This window comes from Leptosomus discolor, chromosome Z (assembly GCF_034619465.1).
Source record: "Leptosomus discolor isolate bLepDis1 chromosome Z, bLepDis1.hap2, whole genome shotgun sequence".
In the NCBI taxonomy this organism is placed as follows: Eukaryota; Metazoa; Chordata; class Aves; order Leptosomiformes; family Leptosomidae; genus Leptosomus; species Leptosomus discolor.
Window position 1 is genome coordinate 61,010,776 of NC_141419.1, and position 24,809 is coordinate 61,035,584.

The following is a 24,809-nucleotide window of genomic DNA, read 5'->3' on the forward strand; positions in this document are numbered from 1 at the left end:
TGACTGGTAATTTGTAAGCTTATTCTCAAAGCATGAGTATTTCTTTGAAATAACAGTGGTTCCTCATTATGGAAAGTGAAGTGTTTATTTTTTAAAATTGAACTACCATAAGTTTGGGGTTTCCTTATATGTCTTCCTTCTGATTTTATATTTATAACATAAAATAATTTAAGAACAAACTGGCCCTGTATAAATAATACTAATTCCTTCATTCTTAGCATTTACATACACTTGCATATAGCGCTTTGTCTATAGGAAGGGACAGTGGCAAAACACGCTACTTCTGTTGTCCTAGAACAACAGCAGAGAAGCTAGTACACCAAATAAGTTTTCAGAACTTTCAAAATAAACAGAAAACACAGGATTAGTTCATAATGTTTCTAGCTTCTGATATCAAGTAGAATGTCACAGGTTGGAGTTCCTCAACCAGTACAGGCCTCTGTACTGAGAAGAGAACTGTGCTTTTAACTCTGCCCAGCAGATTATTCCTGTACAGACCTAATTAAATAAACGCAGCAAAAGACATCTTGTATCTGCTGATGTTTTCCTACAGTCTGATACAAAAGGTCAACATGTACATATAGACATACTATACTGTCAATTGAGGAGGGAGAACGTATACAAAAAATTTAAACCTTGTATTCTTCATCCTTAACTGTGTTACTGGGGTTAAGGCCAAATATATTAAAATTAAGGGGGGGGGGGGGGGGGGGGGGAAGGGGGAGAGAGAGAGAGAGAGAACTCCAATGGGCTTTTCTTTGCTGATTTTCATCTTTATCAATGATAATTTTATGTTGATTTTTCTCCCCACTTCCCTTTTGTTTTGGTACCCTGTATTGCCTTATATTGTATTAATTTCATTGAAGAGCACTGTTAAGAATAATGAAAACAAAAACTTCAAGGACTTTTATTTTTTCTGGAGTTTTGTGAAAGCTGTCTACTTTGAGAAAGAGGTTTGATATTAGAAGTGAAAGCATCAAAGTATAACTTCTAAATATTTATTGCTAACTCTAATTAGAATTTTTTCCAGTTGTGTGTGCCAGCTTTTCACACAGTGATAAGCAAAATTATTGAACCTCCAGAAGCAGCTTTTCTAAAGGCATTCAGTGAAGGAACAATGCGCATAGTAATTGATTCTTGTGATTTATGAACAATACAGTAATTCATTCAAGAGGTTTCACTATTACTCTGTATGGCGCATTGCATGTTAAGGAACACAAAGAGTAAATTACAACTTTCCAGACAGCCCTTGGGAACAAGCAGCTTTTATACATACTAAAGTCAAAGCTTTCAGACATTTTTCATTTTTAATAAACTCATGTGACTGACTGGCTATATGTTCATATGTGAAGATATTACTTTTACTTAAATTTTTACTTAAATCTTAAATAGACCTGAAATTCATCTTGGCGGGTTATCACTCTGCATTGTTTGACAAGCAATTTCTGCTCCGCTTTTGCTTTTCAACATTTTTTCATGAAATGAGCCACATTTTCGGTGTGTTTCTTATTTCTGTCTTTCTGCAACACACTTCTTCTCGTATTTGTATATTTGAGGCCAACTATTGTGTGTTCTTTTTTGGTGACCTACTATATTCTTTACATCCCCACCTTCAGTAGTCTTATATGAATTTGTATTAATAGTTTCAGGGTTTTTTGAGAAATGTATTTCTGGTTGTCTTCTTATATCCAGAAGGAAAAAACAGAGAAAAATCAAGAATGCAGGTTTTACCCTACTTCTGTTTGGGTCCTGTAAGCAGACTGTAGCTTTGATGATGCAATGCAATAATCAATCACTAGACATTTTCTACATTTCGAATATGCCATTGAAATTAATTCATGTAGAAATTTGAGTTCATAGACAGCAAACCCAGGTTCTCAGTTGTCTTCAGGAAAAAACAGTCAGCCATTTTAAAGTATATTTCAAGAGGAACCTGAAGCCTGTTGTCTAAAATACAATTTTCCTAAATTTCTGATTTCTGAACATGCATGTCACTTAGATGTATACATATCTATACATACTTAGTGTTATATAAATACTTTAAGTAAATGTTATAGTTAACATGGCCTCATAATGAAAACATTCAGTTCCATTATTTAAATGGACACACACAATATGAATTATACGCCTTCGAATTTGAATTATGATGCAGAGCAATATATTTTGCAGAAATAATTTATTATAATTTCATAGAGGATAACCACGTTCAGTACACACCTCTCAGTGTCAAAATGAGCAGTTCTTATGCAGTACACATGTGCAATGTAAGCTGATTTCCTTAGAGAAAAGAGTGTTAATTAAACCAACATTTTGCAATACTGATATGCAGAGGACTGCAATTTTCAAAGACTAATAACTTTGCCAAATAGCGACCAGTTTTCACTGACACTCTGAAGATTTGAGTGTAGTTTGTTTGTTTGCTTGTTTTTCTTTCCTTCGACCAAGAAATGTCATCCTTGTTATATGTAGATAGGGCTTAAACTGGAATTTTCTTCAGCCCCCTCATTCAATGCATGAGCACAAATCTCTACACAAATTTTGTACATATAGTGACAGTAACCACTATAATACTCCTCCCTGTGTTTTGTGACATATGTAAGTAGCATAATCCTGGAAGTAAGGAAATTGAGATATGGAGGTTAAGTAATTTGCCTGAAGCTAAACAACAAGCAATTAGCAGTGATGGGATTAGAATTACAAAGTTTTGGCTCTCAGCCTTCTCTTCTGTCCAGTAGCCAACTGTCACTTTCAGTGCTTTTGGCTTCCAGTTTTATCTCTTGAGACCAGACTTCAGTGAATTTGTTTTCTGAATCTTCTTGCTACTTAGATATGAACTGAGAAGGGAACCATGACTATCACTGATACTACTCTTTTTTTTTTTTTTTTTAATAATAGTTAGAAGTAACATCTTTGCCTGTGAAAGAAAAATGGAGAGTGCAATCCTTAGTGTTACTTATTTTTCAGTAGGTTTTACTTTTATTTTAACGATGGGCATTAATTGTACTTTCCAATTATGATGGAGGTTTCAGAGTGAAAATCTCTATGACAAGGCAAATGTAAATTAGTTTTTTAAGAAAGAAGGCTTCATTGTGTCCTACAAAACTCTTGCAAGCTTCTTTTTTGTAATCTTTTAAAACACCAAGTATGTGTTAAAAACAGCAGATGGATGAAATCGTAGAATGAATTGCGAGTGCTTAATGTCAAATCACTAACTTGAAAATGTATTTCAGACCCTGCTAAGATCACCTGTGCACATCAGTATTTCAGGGATGTGGTCATGGTCCCAATTTATGGGGTGCCATTCACTGTAAAAATATAATCAATCCACAGGTAAGACATGATGTAAAGCCCAGGTGGATTAACTTCGTTGATTCTGTATGGCCTTCACTGACTCTCAGGATCACACACCTGAACTGTTCTAGATAGTTCAAGTTTGGTCTGATTAGCTTGGTCTCAGAACAGCTGTGGATTGAGCAAGAAGAGCACAAGACAAGGGTGATGCATGAGAGGAGAGTAAGAATAGAATAAAAGTCCCTATGTCTGGGCCACTGTTGATTTTCTTAAGTGAGGATAAAGGAGAATTGTGGTATTTGATGGGAATTCCTTCTAAGGGCAAACAAATGTAAGGCTTTTCACAATCTGTATATAGCACATTAATAAAAATCACTTGGCAGTGCTTTTAACTTGAACACTGTAAATAACATGTATGAATGAAACTAAATGATTTATGGTATTTTTAGTTGAGTGACTCTGTATTCAATGGCAAAAGAAGCTGGAGAATGCTAGTGTAAGATTTCCTCTTGCAGCATGATATCTGGCCACACATAAGACTCTTACCCCTCTTCCATCCTGAATTTGTTATTATGTCCCCCTTTAAACAGGATGCCCTTTACTGAATGTCAGTTCAATGTAGTGTTATGATTTTTTAGTTTCTCGTAAAAAGAGAAGAATGGAAGATATCATTGGTGAGATATGATGAGATAGGTGTAAGCTAGACACAGCACTGTGGGCCAGGTTTATCTTTTTAAAGTGTATTTTTATTCACTGTAAATTGTATTAAAGTCACTGAAGTAACATGAATAACCATGCAAGATTCTTGTAAAGCAAGTGCAATGCTACGGTGACATCCAAGGTGTCAAATAATTGTTGTCTTCAGTGATTTTAGGTAATAGATTGCAGAACATCATTGTACGAAGTGGTGTCACGTATCACAATTAAAACAGAAATTACATTTTAATTTCTGTTTTGTAAATTTTTGTAAATTTTAATTACAGAACTGCACTTCTGGACTAGTATTTTTTTGCATACTGGCAACGCATTGACCTAACTGGCAACAAAATGTGATTTGTAATAGCTTGTGTTCACAGCAGGAGCTATATACAGTAGGACACTTGTGTGGTACCGAAAACACACAGTATCAAAAATCCTGCCAGTATAAATACATTCTAATGAGTGCTTTTATATCTGCATAACCGTATTCCAGAACAGGATACTTGTACTGTGTTAACCATACTGATCTATCTTAAGTGAATTGTAGGCAAGGAACTGGGACAATCCACTGGGGCTTTTAGTCACTGAATCTTTTTTGGATACGTATAAACATTTTTCTGATCTAGTTTATGAATGTCTGCGTATGTCTCAGTAATGTATCATCTTACAGGCCACACTAACCTGTCTTTTAATAGAGCTGTAGCTGAGCTGCATTGCGTAGCTCTCACAGCGTTGCTGATAAGAGGAACATATATTCTCTCTAGTTGACTGACACCTGATTTAGGTTTCATATCAATTGTTGTATGCAAACGGTAAATGTTGTTTTATAACTAATAGAGACGTGTTTATCAAGTTCAAGGGATGAAGTAGTTCTAGTAAAAAGGAAAGAAAGATTTATCAGTCTCTACTAACTAGTATTTTTTAATTTTATAGCATGCTTCATCACATAGTCTTTTTAGTATCTAATCAATTAAGCTTTTTATTAACTGATAAATTATGCTTATATCAATCATGCCATCTCTTTATGCTGGTTTACAAGTGGAAAGTAATCTTAAACCCCTTAATGCTCCAAGCTATATATGTTCATATGGACTGTAAGATTTGATTAGACGCATGCGCACATTTGTCCCAAGTACAACAGTCTGCCCCTCAGCAGTTTAATAGTTTAACCCAACAAAGAAAAAGGTATAAAACTATGTGTTTACCACCAGGACAGGACACGGCTCTGTCCAGACTGCTTCAAAAGAGAAGAAGATATAAACTACCTTGTTACAAAGTTGAAGATCAGTTATTATATTTGAGACAGGTTTGATGAATCTAAAGGTCACTTTGAACCACCCAAGGAACAGACTGGGTATATTCCTTGTCTGTTGAGGATGAAGGCTGGGGACTAGTATTTGGCCAAGGGTTTGGTCCCTAAGCTAAGCCTCCTCACCTTATCTGGAAACAGAAGTGGAGAAAGAAGGTCTTTTGATTTTAGTAACTGCAATAGAAGATTGAATGACTTTAAATTTTCTGTCATCCATGTCCTTATAAACTTCGTTAACATGTATTTTGAGTTTTATAATTTTTTCTAGCTTTTACCTTCATCTGTCTTGAGATAGGGATTACGGTAAGTGGTTAACATTAAGGCATTTCACCCATATAGGCATGTTGTGCAAGAGTAGTGTCTTACATCACTTTCACAGAGCACAGTAGTAGGTTGTAACAGAATGCTTTTCATCTTTTATGTGTTGGCCAGTTGGGGTATTGGTGTCAAGGCAGTTTGCCTCCAGTTTGGAAAAGAAAGATGATTATTAATTTCTCTTCTGGTTGAACAGGAGTTATGAGAATTTGCTATGTGAGTGCCTTGTCAAGCATTAACACTGAACCATATTTAGTATGTAGAGTTTTATGGTTTCTTTTCTTTTTGAGTCAGGCTTATCATTAGATAGGTGATGTTGCTTTCACAGTCATTAATCAGCAGTCTATCCTGTGTATAAATGGCCAAAGATGCATTTTGTTGTGTTTAGATAAATAAAAAATGAGTGGAAGCTTCACTCAGTTATTACAGTGCCTGGTTTTATTCTTCATAGTTTTGGTACCTGTATTTTGGGGTTTTTAGTAAGACACTGATAAAGGCCATCTCTCTCTATTCATAACCCAGATACTCTCAGTCACTAATTGAAACTCTTACCTGTAGGATCTCGTTATTCCTCCTTTTCTCTTAGAGCAAAATTTCTCTGGAAAGAGATCAGCTTGCCTGGCATCTTAAGATCCACTGCTTCTACTGTGCACATTGAAAAGGAGTGTCAGCTCTCGGTTACCAAATAATTCATATGCAGTCTGGAGACATTAAAATTTGAAGAAGAAGCAGTAGAGAGCTTTGAAGCGGAATTTCCTTTCATTAAATTAGTGAATATGACAAGGTTATGTAATGTTCCTGGGGGATGAAGTAGTGCACGTCAGTAACCTTTTAGATTCAAGAGGCTTTATGCTTTTCATTTGCTGCTGGAAGAAGGCTTAGTACTGGATTAACTAGCCAGTTCCTCTTCATAACTCAGGTAGATTAAGCCCCACCCAGATTTTACATATACTGTATGTGCTAAATAATATGTATACACACAAACATATACCTATTTTGTTTTGTATTGTGCATTTGAACACATGTGCTAGTGTATAACTTAAAGGCATACATGTAGTCGGGTTAAATTTACAGTGCTGGAATTCCTATAGGCATGGGACAGAGAAAAAGAAAATTCTTGCCTTCCTGTGCCTTTAATGCATAGTGGCCACTGACTGCTATGCCTGCATCTTTCAGTGCTTGGTCTAATCAAATACTAGAACCAAGCATCTTGATTGTCTTTTCTTAAACTAGCGTAAATCAGAATTCTTGTGTAGGACAACTGAAGAGACACTGGAGTAAGTAAGGGGAGACTTGGAAACAAATATGTAAAACTTTTGTTTTCTGTAGTGATATCTAAAAGGTTAAAATTTGTAGTGAAGGTAAAGCTTCTTGGGGGTGGAGGGCAAGAGGAGATGGGGGGTGGGAGTAGGTCTGGCTTCAGTGGCCTTCTCCTTTGTTCTGTTCATCAAGAAGGCTGTCTCTGACGGCACATCAGCCCTGGCTTCCTATTAGGGTTAGTGTGATAGCACTCTTGTCGAGGCAGTAGTGAAGAGCTGGTCTCAGTTTTACAGTAACTGTCCTAATAGTTTGTCATGAAACCAACTTAAATTGTTATCAGGTTGTCTGCAACAGTTTTACTAGAAAAAGCACAGCAATAAATTCTTCAGCTTTGTCCTACTTAGGGTATGAATGTATTGGTCTATAGTATTAATAAAAAGCTTTTTCATAGGTTTTTCACATAGGATCTTGATATTTGTGAAAGCCTTTTACTTTCTTCCAGTTATTATAAACTTTAAATGAGTATGGGAGTGTGGGGGGAGGGGTGATGCTAGATGGCAAATAAATGTCTGCTGCTGTCTGTGTTGGTTTGTATTCATCCCATGTCCCTAGGGCTCAGATAATGTCTGCCTCTAAAAAAGCATGCATAATCCACAATGAAATGAGCTGGTACCAAGGTTTGCACAGCCTAGAGGTACAAATTAGGAATGTGCTATTTTAACATTAGACCTTTTGGAAAATGTAACCTACCTATTCTACCTGTAAAGCCTTACTTGTAAGTATGTAATTTGATTCCGTGTTTCAGGGAAGAATAAATCTAATGGTCAGCCTAGTAAACTGACATTGCGATTGCAGATAATCTAAAAACATAAAGTTAGGCTTGACTTTTAATATTTTCCTTGAGAGATCAGGAAGTGATAATCTGGTTTTGAGCTGCTTGCTAAATTTGTAGGGTGGGTATGCTCTCATTGATTAAAGGCTGTGGAACTGGAGATGACTGCTAAATGAGAAAAAAGCCAACCACCCTCCCAAAAAAACAGGTGTTTTTGACATAATTGTTTCTTCTGAGTGCTTTTTTTTAAAAAAAAAAAAAAAAAAATACAAGTAGCAGAAAGAAGGTGGAGAGATAAAAGTTTTGATTATATTGTAAAGATTTTATGAACATTGTTGCAGGGGCTGGGTTTTTAAGAGGGTGTTGTGGTGCCTGTACAGTGAAATAGCTTAGTTTTGGGAAAACTGTGTTTGTACCTGCAAATAATTTTTATCAACCAGATGCATCAAGGTCTTCAGCTGGAATTAGCTGGCATAGCTGGATAGCATTTAGCGGTTCACAGGTGAAAACCTGGTAATTTTCGTTCACAGGATGGTAAAACTATTCAGCTGCTCAGAGTATGACAGCATTGTTGCTATTCTTCTTGCTGAAGGATGTAAGGATGGTGCAGTTTTAAGATGTTTACAGGGAGAAACAGGAAAATTTTGCCAGCTTGTGACTGACAGGGAAGAGCCTTTAGGAACATACCAGTTGGTGACTTTGGGATTTCTTCGTCCAGGTTTCTCAAATAGAAATTGTTGCTCGTCCTTTTAGATACAAAAAGCTAAGTAACTTTCTTACATAGCCAATTTGGAGGTCCAGTGTAAATGTAGGTTACAATTAAGGCAAGACAATTGTTCAGATCAATGATCAGTCTAACTGATGTCACAAATTATAATTAACAGGTAAATTAGCAGTGAATGCTGTAAATGAGTGAGCTTTTAAAATTGTTTTTAATAAATAAATGAGCACAAAAAGCTTTTCTATTAAATGTTATGTGTAAATACATAAAATAGTTTAGTATGTTAACTCCTAGAGGAACTGTGAAAAGAATAACTTAATGTCGTTCGTAATGTATCTATACAGTATCAGGCGAAGATTACATGCAGCGTTTGTCTACTTGTTCATTTTTACCAGGACAAGAGCATTCACCATTATTGAATGTGAACCAATTTATGGCCTGTTTACCTAGAATATATATCAGTTCCTGATAAGTCAGTAGGATGCAGTGAATATTGCAAAGTGGCATGTAGGGTATTTCTATTACTCTTTTTTTTTTTAGTCTTTTTATTTTTTTCCCACTCCATGTAGGAGTTTTATGAGTGTGCAATTTTACATGGGAAGAATGACTTCAGAATTTATAACTAGAGTGAGTCCAGTCACATACCCCACTGAAACTTGGTGTTACTAGACCAGTAATACATAGGGGCTCTACACTATGTAACAGTGATTCTTGTGATGGTGTGTGTGCAGTACGCCAAAGTGCATGGACACTTGCCAGACCACATTGTTTACTCTGCTCTCACTGTGCATTTTTCAGTATCAGATGAAAAGGTTCCATGGGAACAGTTGTGACTGTATCATGTTCCAACTTTTATTGCTACAAAACAAGATTTACAACCAAAAAGTTACAGTAATTTCAGTATATGTTAATTTACAAGTAAATTTGGCGTTCAAAAGAAGCATCCTAGCAAGTTTAGTTTTTTTCTGATGTCTTTGTTACTTTATTCACACTTCCTATGAATGCTGACAAAGGATATAGTAGGGTATGATTTTTGTAAATTTTTATTCTGATTTTGGAAAATTCTTCATATTTCAAGTATGTGATGAAGTTTAACCATAAGTTGAATTATGGCGTACTAGAAACTTCCATACACACCAAATAGAGGGTCTAGTAACAGAAATGTATTGAGATCTGCATTCTCTGTAATCTGTTCCACAGTAGGCCCGCATGCTGAGCTTGCTATACTTGGGCTGCATATGTCCCATTCGCTCTCACTTTACCTTCAAAGGAGGGGAAGTCTTATCCTCATATTAGTTGCTTGATCAGAGGAGTTGTGTCCATGAAAGTATCTCTACACAAGAACAGCTCTCATTAGCTGTGGAAAGAAGGGGGCTGAACTACTAACTTCAAAAATATTTTGTCAGACATTTTATTTGAGTGCAGAGGGAAAGTATTACATGTCCTCAAAGCACAGCAGAGTATAGCACAGCAAAATTAAAACAGATAATTCCATAACATGGTTAAGTGTGAATTAGTTAATTCCATTCACTACAGAATTGTATGATGATGTGCAAGTGCAAAAGAAAAGATGTCTTACATTCATTCAAAGCTATGAAAATGTTCCAATCCAAGCGAGTTATTTTACTGTCTTGTTATAAATATGTTTCATGGAGCCTCAGTATGCCAAACAGGACAGCTTCATTCTGGATGGTAGTAAACTAACTCTTTTTCAGAGGTTCCTGTGTCCCCTGGGGGGACAGCTTGACTGCTTGTGGAAGCAGCAGCCTAACTTCTGTGGTTTTAAACTCCTTAAAACAAACGAATTAAAGTTCAGTGTATTTAAGGTGAGCTAGCAATAAATTCAATTTTTCTTCGTATATTAGAATGTAATTTTCAGTAGTTCAATAGTTGTCACCTGAGCTGCTCAGCAGTCCCATCAAGAAGTGCGTAAAAAGCAGCAGAGGGTGAGAACCCTCAGGCCTTGGATGATGAAGCTTGTGTTACTCTCCATAAGTCCAAGTTATGGAAAACTTCTGCTGTATTTTTTTTTCCCTTGTCAAAGTATCAGCCTTCAGATTCAGCCCAAATATCTGAGGAGACACTGATAGATAAACAAGCTGAAACAAACAAAACTTGTGTTATTTGCATTTAGTAGCCAATATTGCTGCAATTTTGATAATGCCCAGAAGAGAGTTCCAGGACGGAAATATGAGGTGCTGATTTTAACTGAATTTTACTTTTGTTATTTTAATTACACTTATGCTATTTTAATTGCAGCTTTATTGAAATGTGACCAAGTAGAGTTTCAAAAGTGCTGAAAGGTTGTGTTATCATAGTTGGTAGCATATTACATCTGATTTTTTTGGCAGATGTAATTGCAGTGGAAGGTTCCCATATAGATTGCTGCTGTGCTTAATGAAGTGTGCTGCAAATAGTTTTTGTTGGACTCTGCACTGCTGTTGTTAAGTGAGATTGAAAATAGTTGTCCGTTCTCAATCAAAATTGCCCTCATGTTAATAAGCACAACTGTGTGTGCACTGTAATTGTTTGCTGTCAGAGTGCCTAGCAGCTTAGGTCAGAATCAATGTCAAGAAACTGACAACATTAATTGTGGAGATAATTTGTGTCAAACCTTAATTAACAATCTTTATAAAGATAAAGGGAACAAATACTACTTTTCATTTTTGATTCTGTTGGGTTATGATCTCACATACGCTTACAGTAATGCTGGTCACTTTATATGTAACAAGATGAACATGTTGATTGAATAATGAAAAGGTGGATTACATAATACCTGTATTTTTCCATGGTGGCTGGCTACCATGACAATAGTCTGAGCGTCTCTTGGCCATAAATGGGTTTATCCTCACAACACATATTAAACATGCAGACATTATTATCTTTCTGGTGCAGCTGCTGACCCTGAAGTGGAGAATTTAACTGTTTTGCCGAATTAAATTTAATTTTGTGAGTTTAAAGATGAACTGCTGAAAACGGTCATTATATGCATTAAAATATCTGAGGTGTGCACAACTACTGTGTTTCCTATTGCAGATAAAATATGTTCTAAGGATAATTTACCTTCTCTGATACCATATGATACCTCAAAGATAACTGTCTTACTTTTAAGATTAGGCACTGGAGAAGGCCTGTGGCAGTGTTTTTTACTAGGAATTACTTACTTACGCAAAAGGAAGCTTTGACCAGTCACATACCTTATACCTTTCAGCTGGATTATGGTCTAAGTTAAACTCAAACATCATCGTGGTTCCCTTTTAATTCAGAATGTGAAGCTTTTTAATCAATATAGATAATACCAGTCTTTACATAGAATAATGTGGTCATTACATACAACCTTAAAACCTTGTTTTTCTTGAAAAATGACTACAAATAGGGAATTACGTCATTATGTAACAACTGTGCTTTTCTTCTAATGCTTCATAGTAACTGTTATTAGTTAACAAACAACAGCTTTACTACTTGTTGGTCCAGCAAAAATTCATATAGGACTGGAAAAATACTGTTCTTCTTCAGGTAGCTACCAAAGCCACGTTAGGCATTCAGCCCTATTTCTGGAGCTCCACTATGTGGATGCAGCTCTGCAGAAGCTAGTAAGCAATTTTTGTAAGGAGTCAGAGCAGCTACAGGCCTTTACAGGTTTGGCTAGTCCTCAATGAAGAAATCGTCAGAAAACTGGTTTTACCTCTAATGGCAGTAAAGATTGGTGGAAATTTTTTTGTTTCATATATATATATATATATATATATATATATATATATATATTGCTATGTACACTATTTGATAAACAACTTACCAGTTTGCAGAGTGTTGGAAATCTAAGGGGATTTTGTTTGTTTCTTTTTTGTTCAGCAACAATGGAAAGGTAAATTGTCATATGGTGTAAATTAGTGCAAGCTCTCTTATGTCTATCTGAACTGTGCTAATGAAGAATTTGTGACTGAGTGTCTGATGAGGAGGGAAGGAATTACTCTTTGTTTATCTTTTTTTTTTTTAATTATTGCTATCATTAACACAGTATATTGCATATTAGTAAAAGCATGCCAACCATAGATACCATGGCAACTGGCATGTGACATAAAACCTAATAGTAGAATATGATGGGAGTTTTTGGTTGGTTAGTTAGTTGGTTTTGTTTTTTTCCAGAGCTAATTTAACGTAGTTCAACATGGTCTTTGCTTATCGTTTTTTGTTGCTTTTGTATTGTTTGTTGTTTAAAAGTCTGCAGTTCTCCTGGTCTCAAGGTAGTTAAAGGAAGTGCTGCAGGAATGAATGCACAGCATGGCTCTTAAATTGAGTTGCTTTTCCTCCTTGACCCTTGTAATGCATGGGAAATTTGGCAAATTTTCCAAAACAGGCTTTGTCTCTAAGGATGTAAATTACTTTATTGATGCTGAAATTATCGGTTGGGCAGTGACCGACTGTATGAGTGAGCTGTGAGCTACTGTACATAGTTACTCTGTGCTGGTGGACTTGTCCACACACAGTTTTTCTTTCGTTGGTTTGAGGTTCAACACCGGATTTCCAAAATGTCAGAAAGAATAAAAACAGAATGGCAGAGCATCATTTTTCGATTAGTGGCACACAGTCACAACTTGTGCCACAGAATATCAGTGTATCAGATTCAGTCATGTCTCTTTACATATCAGAGTGCTGAGTTAATACATGCATAGAAAAGGATTCAAAGCTAGCAGTTTTGATGGAACTGAGATGTTCTTCATCAGAATACATTTCTGTCTTTTCTGTGGTCCAGGCATAAAGCCTGTGACTTGGGAAAGGATTTTTAGTTTCTTTGGTCTAAGTGTGTTTTATTTGCTGTGGTTTTGGCAATATTTTGACATCAAAGAAGTTCTTCCATGAGATCCCTGTGGTAGCACTGGCACGCTTATTTTGCTGTGCTTAGATTTGCTGTTGCATTTGATTTCAGGTACATGCTTACCAGGCAAAATTAGCACAGCAGATACTTCAAGGACCCTTGAGCATTCTGAAAAGTTGAGCAATAACAATTTTGCCTGACATCTCTAGTAAAGAAAAAAAACATGAGGATTTGCAGGAGCATTATGTTTTTACTGCATTTTTTGAAAATATCTTTGTTACTGGTACATTGCACATTAGGGGTAAGGTAAAAAGGACTTACTTCATTTCGTAAACTTAGGACAACTTTCATACTCTAATATTTAATGTAGCAACATAAAAACAACATATTGAATTTGTTTTGTAGTAATGGCCACATCATGTTTTCTGGGCATTTTTGATTATTTCAGGATTTTTTTTCGGTGTTACATACATGCATACTTGTAGTCTTCTGGGTTTCTGACATTTAAATAAACATAGTGTCAAGAAGTGTTACCTGTGGAAAGACCAGTTCAGCAGAATAAGGGGTTAGACATCAGAAGGGAAAAGCAGCAACTTAGAAATCAAAACTAATACAGTACAGGTACACAAATGTCAGAATTAAGTGAGGAAATTGAAGAAGAACAAAGTGATTGAGTCAGAAAGGAACTGACTGCTGACGGTTGAAGATGAGAGCAAAAATTAATTGCAACAGCTGCTATAGAGCAACTACGTATAACAACTTAAAACTGAGAAAGACAATATAGCAAAGACCTGGCTTTTTTATTGTTTATTGGCCCTAAGTATTCACTTCATGTCATTCAAATTAGCATTTTGAAGTGTATTTGATCTCTTAAAGGTTTCGCAGCTAAGAATTATGTAAGTATTCACAGGAATTCTTCAACCTTTCTGTACTGTGTTTAGACATAATCTCATAGATTTTTATATTAAATCTTTAGAAGTCATGTCTTGTGTTGGTTTAGATTTGAAAGTTTTGCTTCACCACAAGGCTGATAAATTAAATTATGTTGTAACAGAAATGGAAGGAAAGAGAATAATTAACTGAAATGCCTTTTCCTACTTTTAAAATGATTTCTCTATTTCTCTCTGCTCTCCTGTTGTTGCAGTAGTGGGATCTTTTTTTCACTACTGGGAGTGAATAGGAGCTATATGTGCAACTCTACCCAAATATAAATCTCTCTTCTGCTAACAGTCCTTTCTGCATGGACTCTTAATACACAGTCATTTACCTCCACCAGTGCACACTTACAAATGTGTACTTCTAAATGTCACTGATTTTAATGGCTCAAAGTTGGGAATCCAGTTTTCCTGACGTCCCGTGATCATAACATCAAGACATGAATCACGATCATACTCCAGCTGATTGATGAGCTTATTTTGCAATGGAACATGAATTGGATTTTTTATTTATAATGGTGATAAAATATAGTGTGCGATCTTGCTATTCTGATGCAATCAGATTTCCATTTTAATATAAATTTCACTAGTAAACCTGTAAGGACTTTTCTGTCCTTTCAGTTGTTTTTTTAATGCCTTCTATTGCAGGTGAATACTGTCTTTTTTTTTTTATTATTTTTGAAATCTTTACATGGTTTATTTTTTATTTTACTACTTAGATTAATTTTGTTATTTCTTTGTTTGTTTCAGCACCACCAAAGTTTACAAGAACTCCTGTTGACCAGACCGGGGTTTCTGGAGGAGTTGCCTCATTCATCTGTCAAGCCACGGGAGATCCAAGACCTAAAATTGTCTGGAACAAAAAGGGAAAGAAAGTCAGCAATCAGAGATTTGAGGTATTAGGTCCATTGTTCTGTTCCTCTGAAAAACATAATTCCAACCTCACTTCTAATCCCAATATGTGTACTTTATTATCAGTGATTAAGCAACATAGCTATGACTATCAGGGATAATTTAGTGGGAGCAGTCTCATGAAGTTTTTATGTGGCAAACTGGTTATGTGTAGCACTATTAAAGGGAAGGATGATCTAACCAGGGAGCTTTGATGTGCTTCTATTCAACCTGCTGTCTTTCATGTGAAGGAGATGGGGGAAAATTATTTGAGCAATGATTGCTGTCTCCAGAGAGCAAGCCACCTCTTTTTGTGACAGTGTGCATTAAACAGACCTAGGCTGCTATTGCTTCTGCTGCCACAGTTCCTTACCACTGTTGCAGAGAGAGATGAAAGGGACATTGTAGTTCCTGCTGCTGAAGAGGAAACTTAAAACTTGTTTGCTTCTGAGTCTTTTCTTACCAATAACCTAGCAAAAGGTTTTAGAGAATGCTGTTGTGAAGATAATCTGTTCAAAGGATGCTGGTTATTTGAGGGATATAAGACAACAAATATTATTCCCTCTTTTAGTGGCAGGAACAATTAATATCAAATATGGATGACATTTAACATGAAGAAAAAACTCAGGAAATGGGAGAAGGCTTGTAGAATGGACACCAAAACTGGCACTAAGAGTGTATAATTTTTGCTGTCTCTCTTCACTATTTTCAATGTTAAATAAGAGACTTCTGAATTAAGACAACTTTTTGAAATGTGACTAATTTGTGTATAAAACAGTTGTGACATGCATTTTATGAGCAAATTATCTAAGATATATGTATTATAAGTAGACTGAAAATTAAGGTCTTCTGTGTTAGTTTTTAGTAGTATTTGGAAAGACTGCTTGCCCTAGCTTTCAGGTTAGATTTATGTCAGCAGAAAAAAATTGCATTTCTTATACAAACTCTTTTTTTTTATTATTTTTTGATTAAAAATATTTAAAGACAATTAAATTTGTTCATTAACCAATGTAATTCTTTGCTTGTATATTTACTACATTGTGGGAAATAAAAGCATGAATTTAAATGTGAGCTCTTAGTGCCAAGAACTGTTTGTGCTTTGCAGAGAGTGTGCAGAGCTGTAATTGTCTAGAGTGATTAACACAGACATTTTATCATAAACTCTACACAATTTATCCCCTTCTAGTCACAAAATTTTCACTCGAGGTGAGTTCTAAACAGTGAAGGATTGGGTATATACGTGTTTACCGTGTTGATTCAGTTTTATTTTGCAATATGTCATAGTTTATTTGCTTCATATATTGTTTTCTATGTACCTATGTACCTGTTTTTAGGGAGAAAAAGCAAAAATAAGACAGTTTTATTTCCATAAAAAATGTTTGAATAGAACTATAAAAAATAATTTTAAATGTTTTAAAAATGCCTTTAGTGGCATTTGAACAAGCTATATAGCCAAGTAAGATGGAATGTAATTCAAAGAAATAGAAAAAACAAGTATTTTATAATTTTTATTATAACCACTGAGCAGAGTAGTTATAAAGCGTGCAGAGCACATCTATATCTTAAGCAGCTTTTCCTCCTATCCAAAGTAAGAGCATTAATTCTTGCCATAGAATCTCTAAATAAGAACAGAAAGAGATCCAAAAAAGACACATGGAACATTTGGGAAACAAGGAACATCTGAGATATCAGCAGCACCAATAAGAGAACAATTACTTGGGCTTCTTTTCCTCTCTTTTACATTAAAGTTTTGTGTATTTCTCTGGGTTTGATTACTTAGTAATTCAAGACATGAAAATGTTACACCTGGCCAGCTGTCTTCATAGAAGCCTACTAAATACAGCTGGAAGGCACTGCAGTGGGCCATCTAATCCATGTGCTTTCTCAGGGATGCTGGGGGTTACTTTTTTTTTTTTTCTGCTCCAATAAACTTGCACAGCCTCCTACAGTGTTTCATGAGCCCCACTATGATTTTTTTTTCTCATGCGGAGCCTGAACTTTTTTGTTGGAACTTGATGTACATTACAATTGTCTTACGTAGCAATGAGGGCACAAATAGTTTATTCCCTCTCTCTTGACAGTGACATGTTTATATATTTGAAGATTATTACCATTGAATGTGGAATGTTCTTGCTCACAGGCTAATTCTCTCAACTGAGTGGGAGTAGTGTGAGAGCTATACATTCTTTCTGAAACTAAAGGCTACAATAAGACCTTGTGGGACTTCACTGTTAATCTTTCATCTTTTATTTATATTTCAAGTATATACTATGAATGAACATGATTCAGGATGATTCTTTCTTCTCCTCCTGCTTCAAATCAATTCAAATAACATGCATTAGAAAAATCTACTTTAAGTTACTAAGAAGTCTTTCTCAGAGGAACTTGAAACAGAGAAGGGGGAAAAATGTGTTTAAAAAATTGCACCATTGTACCCTGTGACACAAGGCTGATTTTATTCAAAAAGTCTGTGCTTTTTTTTTTTTTTAAAAAAAAAAAAAAAAAAGTCTTACTCAGTAGATGGAGGAATGGGAAGAATTAACTGTCTGTGATGTGATGGAAAGGGGAGAACTCATCACAGGGCTGTATCAAAATATGATATATATTTTGGAGATACCAGACTTGAAACTTAATCTCTGCAATATTTGCCCAATCCAGTCTACTGCAATTGTTTTTATTGGCTATCCAGCTAGGATTATTAAGCGTTCAGATTTAAACAGTAACAATTGTTCTTTTTAAGTGTAACAATTGTGATTATTTGGATCCTGTTCTTTCATTGTTTAGCTATAAATCATTAGTCTGTCTGCTTTAAGATTGTGAAGTTTTCCTTTCCCTCATAAATGTAATTTTATCAAGAATTCTAGTTATTCTTTCGTTTGTGCTAAGACCAGATAGATTTTTTTGTTGTCTAGGTTCGTTTAGGATAATGGCTTTACTTAATGAACAAGGAAAAGTAATACAGCCTGTAGGGCTATTAAACAATTTATTCTCAGAAACAAACAGGTTTTTACCTTACTTCCTCTTAAACCTCTCCCACTACTAAGAAGTAACTGAGCAATTCCTACAATGAAAATGGGAAGATAATGGACATGTATCTGTAGTTCCCAACCCTGTACTTTATTTCTCTCTCACTCTCAACAAGGTTAGAAATCTAGGAGATTACCTGTGTGTAAATGAGACATACAGACAAAAGTATATGTGCAAACAGGCATATATGTAAATTGTTCTGTGCATGTATATATAGATTATGGCCAAATATTAATTATTTTGTAAGAAAAGATAATAATTGTGACTGTCTTTTCTTGACATGACTACCATTTACCTGATGGTAGTACTAATATAAATACTAACATATATTATTGATAAATACGGTTTTAAAAAAGTATATTAAATAGATTAAGTTATTAGAAAGGCTTTTCCAATGCTTGAAGTGTGCAATACTCACCAATACCTGATATGCTTCCTACGGCAGAACAAGAAGGAAATAAAAGCCATTAATTTTCTCATATAAAAACTAGTATTTCTTGTGCAAATGTTGTGATTTAAAAAGTAAACCTTAAAGTTTAGGCTTATTATTTAGTCTCTTAATGAGTCACATGTTTTCCAATACATTGTTGGATAAATTTACTTCCGTTCTGTGGGTTAAATGCACAGCTAAACTGAGTAGTCCTATCTTGTTCAGAAATTGCTGACCCTTTTTCACTTTGGAGCTAAATGAATGAGTGAGCTGCACCCTGTGAATAGAGTGGGAATATAGCAATTAAAATGAATGTAATAGGCATTTGAGGGTTGACTGCTTAAACTAAGAGAATGGAGGGAGATTGGTGGTGAACTTCAGCATAAAAGAACATTAAGTTACAGAATCCTTTCTTACAGCCCTTGTTAACTGGGGTGTGGGGTTTTTTGTCATTTGTTTTTCATCCTGTCTTTTCTTGAAACTACCTTAGAGTGGCCATCGAATGATCACTGAACAGCCATATATGTTACGAGGTATTGCCACTGAAACATTTTCACATTTGTCCTGGTACTTGTATTTGAAAAACAAACTTGGCTTTGATGACACAAATACCAGCAGGTCTTGAACAGATCAACTGAGGAATAGGCATTTGTAACAACATCTGTGACAGCTTTTGTTTCCTTCTATAGGTTATAGAGTTTGACGATGGATCTGGATCCGTTCTCAGAATACAGCCACTGCGCACGCCACGAGATGAAGCTATTTATGAATGTGTGGCTTCCAATAGTGTTGGTGAAATAAGTGTGTCCACGAGACTTACTGTTTTGCGTGGTAAGTTCGTTCTAAACAACTAATTTACTTCATAGAGCTGAAATCGATATGTTGTAAAAGAGACCTTTCTCTTCAGGGAAGTTGAAAACAGTTCTTTCCAAACTTGCATTATGATAGTCCTGATGCTGTTAAATACAAACGTCTTCACGTAATACTTGAATATCATGTTTCTGATTTTTGACTGTAAAATGGTTATGTGAGTATGTGTGGTATGACAGATTAGAGTGAAGGAAAGAAGTAAGAAATAAGTGAAAAAGGAGTGCAGTGCACAACAGGTTATTAGATCAGTTATTGGTCAAAACCCAATGCTTTATGAATTGCATCCGATTAACATTTTAGTGCTGCTGTGGGTAGCTTAGCTTTGTGTGATCAGTATTTACACAGAAATTTGTGCAATTAACAGTGGCCTTGAAAAGTTGCATAAACGGTTTCTAGATGAGGTAAAGCTGCTATGAGATTTTTCTCCCCAAAATATAACACACAAAAAAGGAGCGGGCTTCTTCCATTTCAAGTGTACATCACCTGAATTGTATTCTTACTTCAGCAAGAAGTTTCTGAAGACAGTAAAGGAAAAAAATACATTTTTTCAAGTGTGACGATATGAATGTTCTGCCAAGTCTACTGTCTAGGTAATACTCAGAAGAGTAAATACTAGTAGTCAAGTGACCTGAATGTTTCATTCTGTCACCTGGAGATGAATGGAAACTGGATTCAGAGACGCTTCATGAAATATCACACTCTTCAGTTTTCAGGGTTGCTTTTATGACTGAAGATAACTGTCTTGTATTGTGGTTCATGTTTTAACAGCACCATGAACCTATTTTCAGTTCCCTAAGATAAGTTTTTCCCTTTGTTAACTGATAGAAGCACTTTTTATGCACAGCTTCTACGTTGTTGAAAATGAGCATGAAATGACATTTTCATACTGCTTTACAAGTTTTGTAAATTAAAGGGAGATGGGAAAACGGAGGAGGGGGGAAAAAAAAGCAAAAAACAATGTGAAGACACAGGTGGAAGAAATATTCTTTGTCTTCAGAGTTTTGTGAAATGTATTTACAAGGCTCTCTGGTCTTGAAATGTGCATGTATGTATTTTGAAAAATACTGCTCTAAACCAACCAAAGTTCTCACTTTGAGGTTTGTAGAGAAGAAGCAACAGCCCTCATGTCTCTACTGAGGACCTTAGTGGTCAAAAAAGGCAGAGGAGTTGTCTGAGTGTCAAAACTGACTTGACTGTAAAATGTGATCTGTTTCTTTGCTTGTCCTATCAATTTTTTGTAAGGCATATGTGTCTGTGCTCTCTGTTTCTTACTCAAATAGCTCAGTTCTACTTCAGACAACACTAGCATCAGGTTCTGTTTTAAAAATCAATGCAAATGCCTAATGAACAAAAAAAAAAAGTAGATTATTAGTTAGGAACTTAAAATTTAAATTTTAAAGTTTATTTAAGAATTAATTGTCTAATTAAAAAAATATATGAAATGTGAATTATTCTGTGTTGTTTCCAGACATAACACTTATGGCTGCTGGAATATAGTTTGGCACCAGGAACAGATTTATAGATTTAATCTGAAACTGGGAGCATATGAGATCTCATGAATATACTGGGACTGCAGATTTAGATAAAGGGGTAACACCAGAGAAAGCAAGGACCATGCAGAGTAACAGATTGTTGTAAGGAAATTTTGGCAGGGTTAAAATTTTGAAGTGCTACAAGTACAATGACTTGCTATATTACTTTCCAAGACAAAGCATAGTGCAGTGCTAAGGGAATTAGCCTAGAAGATAAGTAATTCTATTATAAACTTCTACTTTGCAAACTTACACAAATCTTCATCTTGTAGAGTCTGCAATGTTAGCCTTGTGGAAGACACTTCATCTGATTATGCCTTTGTGGAAAGAATGCCTCTGTGCCTCACTTAGCTGCTGTAGGAATAAATATTTATCATAGATGTGAACAGGAATTAACACACACACTCAAATGAGAAAGAGTGGAGTGAGTTGGCTCTGTGGTCCGCTTAGGCTTTGCACATCCCTGGGACATGTATGTGACTCTGGATTGCAGAAGATACACACATAACTTTCACATGTTCTTCAAATCTTTCCATAATGGTCCTATCAGAGACCCAACTTGCATTTGTGCCTCTTGCAAGTGGGCACCCTGGGGTGGAAGTTAGAGTTTACCCACAATTTGACCTACAAGTACTGTGACCCTGATGTGGGACATTGGTGAAATCAGGACATTTCCAGGAGTTGAAGTATCTACCTATATTCATTTTTGGTTTTTGTTTCACTAAATCCAGTTTAACTGCTACAAATCATTTGCTTACCACAGAACAGCAAAGTTTTGGCCAATGTATCCATCTTTTTAGAGCCACACTTAGCAGTTTTTCTCTCTGTGGCGGTATAGAGTTACAGTAGTTCTATGCACTACAGGTTTTACCCTGTTAATAAGTTCTTACAGTGTGACCAATCTGTAGTACTTGGGCCTCTAAGAACTATGAATATAAATGGTCTGTAGGTTCTAGATGTTGAAACTTCACAATGTGAGAAGGAAAAAGGGCAGAAAAGGCAGCTACAGATGATAACATATCAAGGCCTCAGAACAGACAAAATATTGGGCCTTTTTCTGTCACCAGAGTATATCAGGAAATGTTCCAGGCTAAAGTTTTACCTGCTAGGCTGAATATGGTGACAGTCTGGACCAAGAGTGAATGTCTGAGATAAATGGAAACTGCTTTTGATTTTCTGTATATGAAGGCAGCAGCTGCTTACTGGGACAGATTCACCCACATAAATGCTGAATTGGAAGGGAAACAAGACTTGTAAGAATTCTGGAAGTCTCCTTCCAGACAAGAGGAGTGGATGCTATTTGTTTTGGAGCTCTTTGTTTTGAAAATTTATGCTGAGAACCGTATGAGTGGAACAGTGCTTTGATTCTTTAAGTCAAAATTATCAATTTTCAGTAGGCAATGAAAGACATTGAAGTGTAGGATCTTCCCATACTCTGCAGCGATCAGAGATGGAATTGCTTTCCTTTCATTGTCCATTAATTTATTGTTAAAGCCACCTAACTCTGTTTTTTGCAAATGGTGGATAACAGACATTTTTCATGGCTACAGAACAAGGATTCTGGCATCATAGGCAGATACATAAACTGTTCAGGAAGGAGGAAATGAAGTGTCTCCTTATAGTAGAGAAATCAGCAACAGTTCCATGCTGTTAATTTTAAGGAATCCTGCTTTTAATTTTTTAAATGATTTTTTGATTTTTATTCCTTGATAACGTTCTGCCAAGGCTAGCTTCAACTACCTCATAAGAAGGCATATGATTGCAGCACAGAAAAGTGCAGGTTTTAAGCAAGGATGGAGAAGGTCCAGTAGAGCAGAATACCTAAGTCCATTCTTCTATCAGTTCTGTTTGCTCTGTATTTTTTGCTGACTGGGAACTAAAGAGAAAGACTACAAGGGCACTTAAACAAAAGGCAGTTTGTTTTCTCAGCTCACAATTTTCTCTGTTATTGTTGATCATATTGTGCATTATAAAAAAATTGACACATAGCATCTTTGTAGCACAGGCACTAAGGATGGAAGAATTGAAGTAAGATTTCTGTGGGAAGTTCCTAGGGCAGTTATTCCTTTTTATACTTTTTAGAAACTGATTTATTTAATGTTGAACAGTCATTGCTGAATGAAATAAAAAGTGAAGTATTTACTGAACAGTTTTTCCCTGTCCATTGATACACACAGAGATTGATTGTGATAATCAAGAGATTATTTTTATTAGACTCTCAAAAGTGCAGAACATTTCCACGCTGTTTAAAAAAAAAACAAAAAACCCCACCACCCCAAAAAACAGAGATGATGAATCAAAGGGGCTACATTTTTGGTTTCTGCTGCTAGCCATAGATTAAATGATGATATAAGCTTATTTCTATATTTTCACTGTACCCATTAGTACTGAAATGAGAAGGAACTATTTTGAAGTAATCTCATCTGGGACAGCGATCTTTGAAGGCATGGAAATTAGACAAATGGAGTGGCACAGCTATAATGTTGGAAAATGTGCTGTGGGATGTCTCTCATTTCTAGACAAATGGGAGGAAGGACTGTACATATTCTGGGTATTAGCTGCACAGTAGGGGAAATTCGCTGTGTTCAAGCTGGAGCTGTATAAACGATGTATACCAGTGTTTGTCTGACTTAACTGTTTGCTATATAGTCACACTGATTATTGCCAGGGGCTGTTATTAGGACAAGCTTTTGAAAGTGGAATAAATAACAACAAGGAATGCAAGAAAATACCTGTGCAAGAACTTCAAACACCAGAAAGACATTTATCTGATGTATTGCATGAGAAGACTTTTGAGGAGCCAAAGAAGTATCTTTCCCTCAAACTTCCTGAACTTTCAATGATTGTGCTATATGTTGCACCTTGTGACCAGAATTAGCATGTTCGTTACAGTACTGTTTTTATTATGCCATTTTTTGAGGAGGAACAGTGTTGTTCGTGCTGTGAAAATGGTACTTTGCAGTGAAAATGGTACTTTGCAGTTTATGTTGTAAAGTCTCTCCTGGGGAGCTGTGCAAGGAGGATTAAGGAACAAAACACAGCCGCTTGGTGGGATTTAACCACTAGCCAGAACAGGATACAAAAGAATAGTTTTGTGAAATATATGGTCCATTTCCCATGGCTGACTTCTAAGTTACTGTGTGTTTTAAGTTCCTTTATAGTGTAGGCGTATATTTGATGACTAATGTTAATGGTTTAGAAAATACTGCGCCTTATAAATTCTGTTACAATCAGTAAACATAAGGATCTATTACTGTAAATACATGATGCAGGATATTGAGTTCAACTTGTAGGTATAGACATTTGATCTTACTGATTTCACAGTTATCTATTGTTGACTTTTCTGTAGTTCTTTAAAAAGCTATGTTTGTAGTCATTTCAAATATATGAAAATGATTGAATAACTGCTGTGAAGTATTGTAAAAATTTTCTGGCAAGTGCCTCACCTCGTGTTTTTGATAGTTAATACTTTTTTATATTTCTGCTCATGTCCCTAGATGTAAAATATATCAAATATATTTTTCTCCTCTATTAGTGAATATTTTGGTTACACATTTTTTCTTAGTTTTAAATGTACAAGTGTTCCCTTTTCTTGAACACCATTTTATTATAAAGAACGTGATACAGTCATTATAAATTTAAAGCTATACATTAGAAGGCTTCTTCCAAAACGTAGAGCAGTCACTTTAAAAAAATGAATGAAACGGCAATCCCAAATTTCTTGATCGTCAATGTAAAATCCTGTAGTCAAGACTTTTGGAGATTAGTTACTTTGGAAAATCAAGAATAGGCTTCTCAATTTACAAGATCTTTTAAGATGTCTTAAGAAGGTATCCATAGTCATCAGATTTTTTGGAGAAATTTCTCCTAACTTTATTCCC

At 35.6% G+C, this 24,809-nt stretch overlaps 1 protein-coding gene across 2 annotated transcripts in view; it reads left to right on the forward strand.

Moving 5' to 3' along the window:
* PTPRD (protein tyrosine phosphatase receptor type D) overlaps positions 1–24,809 on the forward strand; it is a 281,812-nt gene that overhangs the window by 49,959 nt on the left and 207,044 nt on the right. For both annotated transcript variants that reach the window (XM_086480568.1, XM_086480569.1), the window contains exons 2-3: positions 14,929–15,074; positions 19,216–19,357. In XM_086480568.1, the coding sequence (XP_086336694.1) occupies positions 14,929–15,074; positions 19,216–19,357 (288 nt within the window). The remainder of the gene's footprint in view (positions 1–14,928; positions 15,075–19,215; positions 19,358–24,809) is intronic.